The 13,926-nt window shown below is 46.7% G+C and overlaps 1 protein-coding gene across 5 annotated transcripts in view; it reads right to left on the bottom strand.

The window, feature by feature from the left end:
* Positions 1-13,926, bottom strand: part of tpp2 (tripeptidyl peptidase 2) — a 248,320-nt gene that overhangs the window by 80,529 nt on the left and 153,865 nt on the right. For all 5 annotated transcript variants that reach the window (XR_011935147.1, XR_011935148.1, XM_072476327.1 and 2 more), the window contains exon 16: positions 6,881-6,987. Coding sequence is in view for 3 of the 5 variants with exons in the window: in XM_072476327.1 (XP_072332428.1) it covers positions 6,881-6,987 (107 nt within the window). In the remaining 2 variants the exon portion in view is untranslated. The remainder of the gene's footprint in view (positions 1-6,880; positions 6,988-13,926) is intronic.

Genomic DNA, 13,926 nt, shown 5'->3' with positions numbered 1-13,926 from the left:
ACCTCCTTAACTTGTTTAAAGGCTGCTCGCTGCCTGGCCACCTCCTGGCTTAGGTTCTGGTAAATGCGAAGGACACTGTTATTCCACGTGCTGCTCTTAGCGCTCTTTGCCCACTGCAGCACCCGCTCCTTCTCCACAAACCTGTGGAACATAATCACCATCGGACGCCCCCCCCCCCCCCCCCCCCCCCCCCCCCCCCCCCCCCCCCGGACGCACATGTCTCGCCTGTACTCTGTGTGCCCCCTGCAGCTCCGGCGGTCGCGGACAGGCTTCAGCCCCCATCAGCTGCATCAACAGGTCCGCCACGAACGCTGTGGCATCAGCTCCCTCCGCCCCCTCCGGGAGGCCGATGATCCTCAGATTTTGTCTACGGGCCCTATTTTCCAGCTCCTCTACTCTGTCCAGCAGTTTTCTCTGTCTCTCCTTCAACCCGTCGACTTCTAGCGCAGCAATCGTCTGCGCGTCCGCCTGCTCCTCCATCGCCTCCCCCAGCTCCTTAACTTTTTCGACCTGGGCATCCAGTCTCTGGTTCAGCTGATCCACTGCCTTCTGAAGTGGGTCTAAGTTATCCCGCTTCAACGACTCAAAACTGCTCTTTATCGCCTACAGCATGTTTTCCAGCGCCTGCTGGATCGCCGGGTCCGAGGTCCGCAGGTCCGCCATCTTTGCTCCCAGGTCAGCTTCCCCTGCACCTTGCCTTTGTCCCTTCCTCTCCCGTTTGCGCTGCTTTCTGCTCTCCCGCAGTTCCATGCAGCTCAGCTCGCTCCTTAGCCCCCCATGGCCATCCTTTCACAGTCCCGCAAAACCGGGGAACCAGGTCCTCAAATCCCGCCGGAGTGAGAGCCCCCGAATGTGCGGCTCACTCACTCATTGCCGCCACCGGAAGTCCAATTATACCATTTTTAAACATACTCTCAATCTCTTTGTTAACCTGTGCCAATTATAAAGGGTTAAGTCTATAAGAATGTTGTTTGATTGGAACAGCATTTCCCACAACTACATCATGTATAGCCATTTAGTACTTCCCAATTTATCTCCACAAACTTGCCCATGTGATATCAATAACTCTTTCAGGTCAGTTCGTTTTTCCCCTGGAAGGTAACTGAACAATTTATTGCAATTTTTAAGAACATCCTCATTTTCCAATTTAATTTGAGGTATGCCAAATTCACAGTCATCTGGATTTGGTTTGTCACTTTGAGTTAGAATCATTAAAACCTCCTTTTTCTCTCCTGCCCTTCCAAAGTACCTTTTAAGCATATTCACATGACACACTCGGTGATTCTTCCTTCTATCTGGTGTTTTTACCACATAATTCACCTCACTTAATTTCCTTTCAATCTGATAAGGTCCACAAAACCTAGCTTTTAAAGGTTCACCTACCACTGGTAACAATACTAAAACTTTATCCCCACTGTCAAAACTACGAACTTTGGATTTCTTGTCCGCTACCCGTTTCATCACATTTTGTGCAACTTTCAAATGTTGTCTAACCAATTCACCTGCTCTATTTAATCGTTCCCTAAAATTTGACACGTAATCCAAGAATGTAATTTCCGATTTCTCACCCACCAATTTTTCTTCAATCAATTTAAATGGTCCTCTTACCTCATGACCAAACATTAGTTCAAAAGGACTAAATTTGGCTGATTCATTAGGTGCATCCCTAATTGCAAACAGTACGAATGGAATTCCTTTATCCCAATCCTCTGGATAATCTTGACAATACGCCCTCAACATTGTCTTTAATGTCTGATGCCACCTTTCTAACGCTCCCTGCGATTCTGGATGGTACGCAGTTGATTTAAATTGTTTTATTCCTAAGCTATCCATAACTTCTTTGAATAACCTTGAGGTAAAATTTGATCCTTGATCCGATTGTATTTCTATGGGTAGTCCATATCCAGTAAAGAAATGAAGTAACTCCTCCACAATCTGTTTTGCTGTAATATTACGTAATGGAATGGCCTCTGGAAACCAAGTAGACACATCCATTATAGTCAAAAGATATTGATTCCCACTTTTTGTTTTAGGAAGTGGTCCTACGCAATCAATTAGGACCCTTGTAAAAGGTTCCTCAAATGCTGGAATGGGTATTACGGACGCTGGTTTTATCACGGCTTGAGGTTTCCCTATCACTTAATATATGTGACATGATTGACAAAATTTAACTACATCTTTATGTACTTCAGGCCAATAAAATGTTTCTGGATTTTAGCTTGAGTTTTCCTTATCCCCAAATGACCTCCCACTGGTACCTCATGTGCAACTCACAACACCTCCTTTCTGTACCCTACCGGCAAAATTACTTGATGAACTTCTGCCCACTTTTCATCCACCTGATATGTAACGGTCTCCATTTTCTCATCAAGGCATCAATTTTACGGTAATAATACTCTGGTATACACGCAGATTCCTCTTCCGTGTATGCTTTCTGATACATCCGTTTTATTTCTATACCTTTTTGTTATAACTCCTCCAATTTTCCTGAACTAAAAATATCCGCCTCATCCTCCACCTGTTCTTGTTCTTTTTCAACCTCTGATCAAAAATCGTTCCTGATAATTGCACTTCAACTTCACTCTTTGATTTCTCCTCTTGTCTTAACTTGTGACTTTGCGACCTTGTTACTACACAATCTGGAAAAGTCCCAGGATATTCGTCCTTCAACACTTCAGTTGTCTGATTTTCCACTGGCCTATCAACCATAGTAGGCATCACTCCCACTTGCGATCCAGCTATATCATTACCCAAGATAAACTGTATTCCTGGACAAGATAGTTTCTCTATTACTCCTACTACCACTTCACCACTCTTTACTGGACTTTCCAACCTTACCTTGCATAATGGAACGCTACTCCTCTCACCCGGAATTCCACATATTACCACCTTTTCTGGCAACATTCTTTCCAAACTACATAACTCCTCTTACCATTAAAGATTGACTCGCTCCCGTATCTCTTAAAATTGTGACTTCTTTACCTGCTCCTCCTGATACACGAGTAAACTTTACCCACACAAGTAAATTCTTTAAAGAGATCTGACACCTTCTTATCAATCACCTCTTGATCAGGCTGTACAATCTTTTGCACTTCCTTCGCTGCCCATGGGCTTTCCTTTACCACTCTAACAAACCCCACTGTCTTATCCTGTTTTACCACATCAGCCTTCCCAGTGTTTTTCTTCAACCACCAACACTGTGACTTTACATGGCCTAGTTTATTACAGTGAAAACATTTGAAACTTTTCATTTCTCTTCCACACTCCTGGATTTCTTTTTTAATCTGAGGTACACTCTCCTTATTATCTCCCATCAGATCATCTTTACTTTTACCACTTGAGTATTTCTCATATCCCCAGTTTCTATCCCTCACAGGCTGAAACTGATGTTGGAAACCAAGCTTTGATTTATGAACTAATTCATAATCATCTGCCATTTCTGCTGCTTGTCTCGCAGTTTTAACCCTCTGTTCTTCCACATGAGTTCTCATTACATTAGGAATTGAATTTTTAAACTCCTCCAAAAGTATAATTTCTCTGAGAGCTTCATACGTTTGATCTATTTTCAAAGCCCTTATCCACCTATCAAAATTACTCTGCTTGATCATTTCAAACTCATGTATGTTTGACCAAATTATTTCCTTAAATTTCTAAACCTTTGTCTGTAAGCTTCAGGCACTAGTTCATATGCACCGAAGATGGCTTTTTTCACCTCCTCATACGTCCCAGATACCTCCTCCGGTAGTGATGCAAACACTTTACTAGCTCTACCTACCAGCTTTGTTTGAATCAGTAATACCCACATGTCCTGTGACCATTTCATTTGTTTAGCTACCTTCTCAAATGAAATGAAAAAGGCTTCCACCTCCTTCTCATCAAACCGTGGCAATGCTTGGGGATATATTTAAATCGATTCCCACCAAGCCTTCGACTATGATGCTCTTTCTCACTATCCTCATCACTATCATCCAACTGTACGTTTCCTTTTACGTCTGCCAATTTTAACTGACTGTCATGTTTCATAGCCATTTTCTGAAGTTCAAACTCTCTCTCTTTATCGTTTTCCCTGATCTGTATCTCCCTTTCTTTTGTTCTGCTAGGGCTATTCTTTCTGTCCTCCTTTCTTCTCCTTTTCTTCTCTCTCTCTTTCGTATTCAAGCTGCTTTAATTCTTTCTCATGTTCCATTTGTTTAATTTGCAACTGAATTTTTGCCATTTCCAATGAGTCAAACTGTATCTCAGGCAACTTTAAATGCTTAACCACCGCCATAATTACCTCATCTTTTCGCATTTTGTGAGGTAATATTAATTGCAATGTTTTTGCCAAATCTAACAGTCTGCTTTTAGTCTCTGTCCGTAAGGTACTGCGTGTGACCGTCGCCATCTACCAAAACTTCTGAGTCTCTGAAAGAGCCATTGTCATAGAACATAGAACATAGAAAATACAGCACAGAACAGGCCCTTCGGCCCACGATGTTGTGCCGAACCTTTGTCCTAGATTAATCATAGATTATCATTGAATTTACAGTGCAGAAGGAGGCCATTCGGCCCTTTGAGTCTGCACCAGCTCTTGGAAAGAGCACCCTACCCAAACTCAACACCTCCACCCAACACCAAGGGCAATTTATCATTGGCCAATTCACCTAACCCGCACATCTTTGGACTGTGGGAGGAAACCGGAGCACCCGGAGGAAACCCACGCAGACACGGGGAGGACGTGCAGACTCCGCACAGACAATGACCCAAGCTGGAATCGAACCTGGGACCATGGATCTGTGAAGCAATTGTGCTATCCACAATGCTACCGTGCTGCCCTTAAGAACAAATAAATCTACACTATATAATTTTCCCGTAATCCATGTACCTATCCAACAGCTGCTTGAAGGTCCCTAATGTTTCCGACTCAACTACTTCCACAGGCAGTGCATTCCATGCCCCCACTACTCTCTGGGTAAAGAACCTACCTCTGATATCCCTCCTAGATCTTCCACCTTTCACCTTAAATTTATGTCCCCTTGTAATGGTGTGTTCCACCTGGGGAAAAAGTCTCTGACTGTCTACTCTATCTATTCCCCTGATCATCTTATAAACCTCTATCAAGTCGCCCCTCATCCTTCTCCGCTCTAATGAGAAAAGGCCTAGCACCCTCAACCTTTCCTCGTAAGACCTACTCTCCATTCCAGGCAACATCCTGGTAAATCTTCTTTGCACCTTTTCCAGAGCTTCCACATCCTTCCTAAAATGAGGCGACCAGAACTGTACACAGTACTCCAAATGTGGCCTTACCAAGGTTTTGTACAGCTGCATCATTACCTCATGGCTCTTAAATTCAATCCCTCTGTTAATGAACGCGAGCACACCATAGGCCTTCTTCACAGCTCTATCCACTTGAGTGGCAACTTTCAAAGATGTATGAACATAGACCCCAAACACATTCCCCACTTAAACTAAAATACCACACCTGAAAAGCAACCACAATATGCTCACCCCTCACTGTCTTTACGTTCACCAAGCCAATCCAATAGATAGACTTTTATCCCCTTCGAGCCCCCAATTGTTATGATATGGAGAGCACATGGCCCACTCTACAGGTATGGTACAGCAGAAATGGACGAGTATTTTTTAAAACAAACCAATGTTTATTCTATGAACTCTAGTTAACCTTTTTAAAACAAACAGTGAATATCTTAGCAATCAGTAAATCAAATACACCCTCCAAAGAATACAACATTAAGTAATCTGTATGCTGTCCTTTTCACTCAGAAGACTTAACAAACCTTTAAACAGAAGCACATCAGGGTATACATAGAATTTGCAGTGCAGAAGGAGGCCATTCGGCCCATCGAGTCTGTACCGGCTCTTGGAAAGAGCACCCTACCCAAGGTCCACACCTCCACCCTATCCCCATAACCCAGTAACCCCATCCAACACTAAGGGCAATTTTGGACACTAAGGGCAATTTATCATGGCCAATCCACCTAACCTGCACGTCTTTGGACTGTGGGAGGAAACCGGAGCACCCGGAGGAAACCCACGCACACACAGGGAGGATGTGCAGACTCCACACAGACAGTGACCCAAGCCAGAATCGAACCTGGGACCCTGGAGCTGTGAAGCAATTGTGCTATCCACAATGCTACCGTGCTGCCCCTAACATTCCCCTACATGCCCCTACATTCAATACTGAAAACATTTATAGTTCTAAATTCACCAAATGATCAAGATATAGTCCTTGATGGCAGAGAGCTCAACAATACAGCTGCTTTGTCTGACGTCAGCTGCAACATACTGAAAAACGAAACCAAAAAGACAGTCACACCCAAGCTTTTCTCAAAGTGAAACTAAAAAGCAGAACCAGAGCTCAGCTCCACCCATACTCTGACATCTCTGCAGTAACATGAGCAGCCAAACATTTCTTAAAGCGACATTCTCATGACAGTACCTACTGCGTACGTTCCCTTGGTGGCAGAAAATTACTTTTCACTGTACTTTGGTACATATGACAATAAATATCAATCAATCAATCATTAGTGAGAAAACCGCTCTGTCACTTATGATGGGAAACCACTTTGCCAGACTTGACGTGATAAGATTTTTGTTCATTCTTTCACATGTCTTGGGAGTCGCTGGCTGGGCCAGCATTTTTATTGCCCTCCCCTAATTGCCCCCAAGAAGATGGTGGTCCGCTGCCTTCTTGAACTGCTATGGTCCATGCGGTGTAGGTTCACCCAGGGCTGTTATGTAGGGAGACCCAGGATTTTGACCCAGGTTTAGTATTCAAAGAAATTTACCCTATTCCCAACTAGAAAGGTTTAAAGATAAAATTAAAAATGGCTAAAAATAAATATTGTATGTTTTCTACATAAATTTATGCTCTTACCAGCCCAGGTAGCACCCCAAGGTACTTCGATAAAGTGTCGTCTAATTTGGCCAGGCTTAAACCGAACATCACTGTGTGCAAGTTCATAACCAGAGGTTTCATGTAACCTGCAACCAAAAAAATTGTATTAGTTAGTGCAACACAGTGGCGCAGTGGTTAGCATTGCTGCCTCACGGCGCCAGGATCCCAGGTTCAATCCTGGCTCTGGGTCACTGTCCGTGTGGAGTTTGCACATTCTCCCAGTGTTTGCGTGGGTTTCGCCCCCACAATCCAAAAGATGTGCCAGGTAGGTAGATTGATCACGGTAAATTGCCCCTTAATTGGAAAAAATGAATTGGATACTAAATTTATTTATTTTAAAAAAAAATTGTATTAGTTTCAGGCAATCTAAATCTCGGCCGGCACGGTGGCACAGTGGTTAGCACTGCTGTCTCACAGCGCCAGGGACCCAGGTTCAATTCTGGCCTTGGGTGTGTCTGTGTGGAGTTTCCTCTGGGTGCTCCCCTTTCCCCCCACAGTCCAAAGATAGACATAAAAATAATCGACAGACTACATAGGGGCTGTTTAGCACAGGGCTAAATCGCTGGCTTTGAAAGCAGACCAAGGCAGACCAGCAGCACGGTTCAATTCCCGTAACAGCCTCCCCGAACAGGCGCCGGAATGTGGCGACTAGGGCCTTTTCACAGTAACTTCATTTGAAGCCTACTTGTGACAATAAGCGATTTTCATTTCATTTCATTGACAGTGGTGCAGGTTAGGTGGACTGATTATGTTAAATTGACCCTTAGTATCCAGGGATGTGCAGGTTAGGTTAAGGAGGTTTTGGGATAGGGCGGGGTAGTGGGCTTGGCTGGAGTGCTCTTTCAGAGGGTCAGTGGAGACTCAATGGGCCAAATGGTCTCCTTCTGCCCTGTAGAAATACTATGATTCTACTTATTTAGCATAAACATGAGGGTCCATGAGTGCCAGCTGTGTGTTCAGGAAATAATTAGGAGTGAATCAAGGGAACAGATAATGAATCTCACTTAAGAGACAAATTTAGAGAAAATGGGAAGATCGGAGAGAATCTGAAGAATGATGACGGGTAGGGGATTGTATAAAAATATAAAACCATGCTAAATTGCCCCTTAATTGGAAGAAAAAGAATTGAGTACTCTAAATTAAAGAAACAGAATGATGAAGAAATTCCTGGGCTCTTTGTGGGTACTAGAGATGAGGATTCAGGAAAAGCAGGAAAGGTAGGATAAGGAGTTTAAGATGGTAGTTCGTTATTTAGAAAAATAATGCTCGGTTGTTCCTAATTAAGGATGATTGCATTAAGAGGATTTGGTTTGTGCAGGCACTAATGTTGCAGATCCCAGACTCAGAACATTCCTTCCTCAACAGAACAGCGATAAATTGGCAAACCCAACAAATTGAAAATGAGCTGCAACTTCATCCTGAATTGGGCAAAATCCCAGGTGAGAATGATGAAAAAGAACACTGATGTAGGTATACTCAATCTTGGGATATCGGCACATACAATAACAATTTTGAAAATGAGGACTCTGTAAATAAAATACACCTGTTGCAGGTCCCATAGTTTTCCGTACTTTGTAGGTATCACTCTACTTGTTTCTAATCGTAAACAATTCAGGTGATTCATGGTGCAACTGAAATTTCTTGAAAATTGCACTCCCAGTCAATGGAGTTTAAAAAAATACTCCATTCTGCAAAGACATATGACATTTGTAATGTGTTTGACGTGAAACAATTACTATAAATATATTAATGGTTACTGACTGCAACATTCAGAAAATACTGGAACTGCTACATGGGGAAGGTCATGTTACGTGACCTTATTGAAGTACAATGTTTGCAACTAATGTCACCTGAAATATCCAGACTAAAGATTTCAATTCATTGCAGAAGAAGCAAATGCTGGACACTCAAGCTGCATCGCACTGAGTAGAACAGATATGAGAAACACATACCATTAAAGGCAAAGAAATGCCCTTCATTAGTGTGGTCCCTTCCCACCCATTATACACTCCCCCCCCCCCCCCCCCCCCCCATCCAGGGAAAGTTGATGAAAACCCATTGAACAAATAATCTATTTCCCATGACACCAAACAACTTCATTGATTGGTTTAATAAGGTCTGGAACCCCCCCTATCTCAACTGACTTGTTAAATTAAGCTTTCCTCATCACCCGCAGCAAATGATTGGTTGTGGCAACGCCATCATACACAAGCAGAAGTGGCCTTGAGACTTATGCAGGAAAGGCAATGTATATGATGAAAACAGAGACATCAAATATTTAATCTTGCACTCCACAGGGCAAACACAAGAACACCAAATTTCAAATGATCACAACAATTTATACAACAGGGAAAAGGGGTGCTGATTGGTTAGCAAGTCATTGATTGGCTGAGGTGTTGTCATGAGAAAAGCAACAGAGAATTCTCGGCTGCACAAGCTTCTGGGTAATGCAAAAAAAGGCATAAGACTTGAAAATATGGCATCTATTTGAAGAAAACGGGTCCCTGCGTTATGGATGTGCAAAGCTTCTAGTGGGGGTAAATGAGTTATGAGCTCAACTGACCATCTTAAACTGGTTGTTAGTGTAGGTATTAGTGCACTCAGGATTGTTCAGCAGGACTGTGCGAGTAGTATTTTCCATTAATAGGATGCAGCCATTAGTCCAAAAAGACATTCGACTAACCACACAATTGAGCAATACCATGCATCAACCTATGTGATGTCAGGTATAGGCTGTACATCCAAGCAATTAGCTGTTCAACTCAACAGGCATATTCCTTCAGTTGTTTGTAATCGGCAGAGTACAGATCATATTCAACCAGCCCGCGCTTGCAAAACCCAAAACAAAATGTGATTCTGTAATTGGGCTGCACTTGCTGGACAATCCTGAGTGCACTGATTGCTACCCTAACAACCAATTTAAGATAATTGGTGAAGCTTCTAACTTGGCTCATATACGCTCGCTATAAGTGACATCCATCCATCCATACTCATGGACCTGTTCTCTGCAAACAGAAGGAATATTTTCAAGCCTTGTATCTTTCTTGAATTATTCAGGAGCTTTATTAAAAATTCATAAGTTCATAAGCTTTGGAGCAGAATTAGGCCATTCGGTCCATCAAGTCTGCTCTGCCATTCTATCATGGCTGATATGCCCCTTATCAGCTACCTACAATACTACAGACCAAGAGCTGGATTGCAAAAATCAGCCAGAGCATCTCCTCCCTAGAACACATGACCTAGGAGCAGGAGTCGGCAATTTAGCCTCCCAAGCCTAAACACCTTCAATATGATCATGGCTGATCCCATCCTAGCCTCAACTCCATCGTCCTGCCCGTTCTCCATAACCCTTCAACCCATTACCAATTAAAAATCTGTCTAACTCTCCCTTAAATTTACTCACTGTCATGACTTCCGGGTGCGGCAATGCGGAGCTGAGCCGCACGATTCGGCAGCTCCTGCTACCACGGACTTTCGGGCTCGCTAGAAGAGCCCCAATGGAACGTTTTTTGAAATTAACCCGTGGGGAAGGTAAGAGGGAGGTCCCCCTCCAACCTGTATGAAACGGACTCGAAGCATAACAGCCACAAAAGTGGCATTGGAGCAACGGGAAAAACCGGGGAAAAAAGACAAAATGGCGGCGGCCAGAGACAAAGGTGAGCTGCAGGAGCTGGGGCAGCGGGAAGGACCGGGAAAGAGAGATAGAATGGCGGCGGCCAGAGACAAAGTGGAGCTGCAGGAGTTTATTAGGCACTGCTTCGAGGAGCATCGCGAGGAGATGCGTAAGGAAATGCTGGCGACTATGCTTTCGGCAATCGAAGGACAAGGGATCACCCAGAAGGCCCACGAGGTTCAGATCCAGGAGATACAAAAAAGAGTTGGTTAGAACGAGGACGAGATCTCGGGCCTGGCAGTGAGAGTGGAGCAGAACGAGGCGCTACACAGGAGGTGGGCGGGAAGACTCGAAGACATGGAGAACAGGTCGAGGAGAAAGAATCTGCGGATCCTGGGTCTCCCTGAAGGAGCGGAGGGGGTCGATGCTGGGGCATACGCGAGCACGATGCTCGGGGCGATGATGGGCAAGGAGGCCCCTTCGAGGCCGCTGGAGTTGGACGGGGCATACCGGGTGCTGGCGAGGAGGCCCCGGGCAAATGAGCCGCCAAGAGCGATGGTGGTGAGGTTCCACCGGTTCACGGACAGAGAGTGGGTCCTGAAATGGGCCAAGAAGGAGCGGAGCAGTAAGTGGGACAATGCAGAGATCCAAATATACCCGGACTGGAGCACGGAGGTTGCAAAGCGGAGAGCGGCTTTCAACCGGGCCAAAGCGGTGTTGCACCGGAAAGAAGTGAAATTCGGAATGCTGCAGCCGGCGCGACTGTGGGTCACATACAAGGGCCAACACTACTACTTTGAAACGCCTGAAGAGGCGTGGACATTTATACAAACCGAAAAGTTGGACTCTAACTGAGGGTTTGAGAGGATGGGGGGGATATTTGAGGTTTGATGTGTGATGGTTGTTGTATATAGGGGGTCAATCACAATCACGCGCAGGAAATGTTACATGGGCTGGGGGAGAGAGACAAGGCCGCGACAGGAGCTGCGCCAGAGGGGGAGGAGCGGGCTTTGGAAAGCGCGGGGTTTGGTTTTTCCCCCGCGCGGGAAGAAAGGTGGGAGGAGGAACTCCCACACGGGGAGGTCAATGGGATAGAGGGGGTAGCCGGGGTCAGCAGGTGTCAGCTGACTTACGGGAGTGACATGGGGGGAGCAAAAAAGCTAGACAGGGGTCTAGCGGGGGGAGGGAAGGGGGGGGGGGAAAGGGTTGCTGCTGCACTGGCCGAAAGGGAATGGGACATAGAAGAGGTGGTTGGGACGGGGGTCCCCCGTCTGGGGGACTGGAGGGTGAGGGAGGCGTGGACACGGGACTGGCCCAGAAAAGGAGATGGCTAGTCGGCGGGTGAGAGCCCCTCCAATCCGGCTGATAACGTGGAACGTGAGGGGGCTGAATGGGCCGGTGAAGAGGGCTCGAGTGTTCGAGCACTTAAAGGAACTGAAGGCGGACGTGGTCATGCTCCAAGAGACTCACCTGAAGGTGGCGGACCAGGTCAGGTTAAGAAAGGGATGGGTAGGACAGGTATTCCACTTGGGACTGGACGCGAAGAATAGAGGGATGGCAATATTAGTGGGAAAGCGGGTGTCATTTGAGGCCAAGACTATTGAGGTGGACAATGGAGGGCGATATGTAATGGTGAGCGGTAGGTTGCAGGGGACGTGGGTGGTGTTGGTAAATGTGTACGCCCCGAACTGGGATGATGCAAGACTCATGAAGCGCATGTTGGGGCGCATTCCGGACCTGGAGAAAGGAGGCCTGAAAATGTAAGGGGACTTCAATACAGTGTTGGACCCAGCACTGACCGCTCCAAATCAAGGACTGGAAAGAGGCCGGCGGAGGCCAAGGTACTTAGGAGGTTTATGGATCAGATGGGGGGAGTGGACCCATGGCGGTTTGGAAGGCGGCAGGCCAGGGAATTTTCTTTCTTTTCCCATGTACACAAAGCCTACTCCCGGATAGATTTTTTTGTTCTGGGCAGGGTGCTCATCCCGAGGGTGGAGGGGACGGAGTATTCGGCCATAGCCGTTTCGGACCATGCCCCGCACTGGGTGGAACTGGAGCTGGGAGAGGAGAGGGACCACCGCCCGTTGTGGCGGCTGGATGTGGGACTGCTGGCGGACGAGGTGGTGTGTGGGAAGGTGAGGGGGTGTATCGAAAGGTACTTGGAGGCCAACGACAACGGGGAGGTACGGGTAGGGATGGTATGGTATGGGAGGCGTTGAAGGCGGTGGTCAGGGGAGAGCTAATCTCCATTAGGGCTCACAGGGAGAAGACAGAGGGCATGGAAAGGGAGAGGTTAGTGGGGGAGATTTTGAGAGTGGACAGGAGATACGCAGAGGCCCCGGAGGAAAGATTACTTGGTGAAAGGCTCCAGACGGAGTTTGACGTGCTGACCACAGGGAAGGCGGAGACACAGTGGAGGAAAGCGCAGGGGCCTATGAGTATGGGGAAAAGGCTAGTCGGATGCTGGCACACCAGCTCCGTAAAACGATGGCAGCGAGGGAAATAGGGGGAGTCAAAGATGGAAGGGGAGCCACGGTTCGGAGTGCGACGAAAATAAACGAGGTATTTAAGGCCTTGTATGAAGAGCTGTACAGATCCCAGCCCCCAACGGGGGAAGAGGGTATGAGACGATTCCTAGACCAGCTGAGATTCCTGAGGGTGGAGGAGCAAGAAGTGGCTGTTCTGGGGGCACCAATTGGGTTGGAGAAGCTGAGCAAGGGTTTGGGGAGCATGCAGGCGGGGAAGGCCCCGGGACCGGACGGGTTCCCGGTGGAGTTCTACAGGAAGTACGTAGACCTGTTGGCCCCGCTATTAGTGAGGACCTTTAACGAGGCAAGAGAGGAGGGGACCCTACCTCCGACAATGCCGGAAGCGACAATTTCTTTGATCCTAAAGCGGGACAAGGACCCACTGCAATGTGGATCGTACAGGCCGATCTCGCTCCTTAATGTGGATGCAAAGTTGCTGGCAAAAGTGCTGGCCACGAGGATCGAGGACTGTGTCCTGGGGGTGATTCACGAGGACCAGACAGGATTTGTAAAGGGTAGGCAGCTAAACACCAATGTGCGGCGGCTCTTAAACGTGATAATGATGCCATCGGTGGAGGGAGAAGCGGAGATAGTGGCAGCTATGGACGCGGAGAAGGCATTTGACCGAGTAGATTGGGGGTACCTCTGGGAGGTGCTGCTTAGGTTTGGATTCGGGAGAGGGTTTATCAGTTGGGTTAAGCTCCTTTACAGAGCCCCGGTGGCGAGTGTAGTGACGAACCGGCGGAGATCGGAGTACTTTCGGCTGTACCGAGGGACGAGGCAGGGGTGCCCCATGTCCCCCCTGTTGTTCGCATTGGCGATCGAACCATTGGCCGAGTCATTGAGGGAGTCTAATAAATGGAGGGGGGTGGTCCGAGGGGGAG

The sequence above is a fragment of the Scyliorhinus torazame genome, chromosome 15, assembly GCF_047496885.1.
Source record: "Scyliorhinus torazame isolate Kashiwa2021f chromosome 15, sScyTor2.1, whole genome shotgun sequence".
In the NCBI taxonomy this organism is placed as follows: Eukaryota; Metazoa; Chordata; class Chondrichthyes; order Carcharhiniformes; family Scyliorhinidae; genus Scyliorhinus; species Scyliorhinus torazame.
This window is presented reverse-complemented; position numbering and strand designations above follow the sequence as displayed.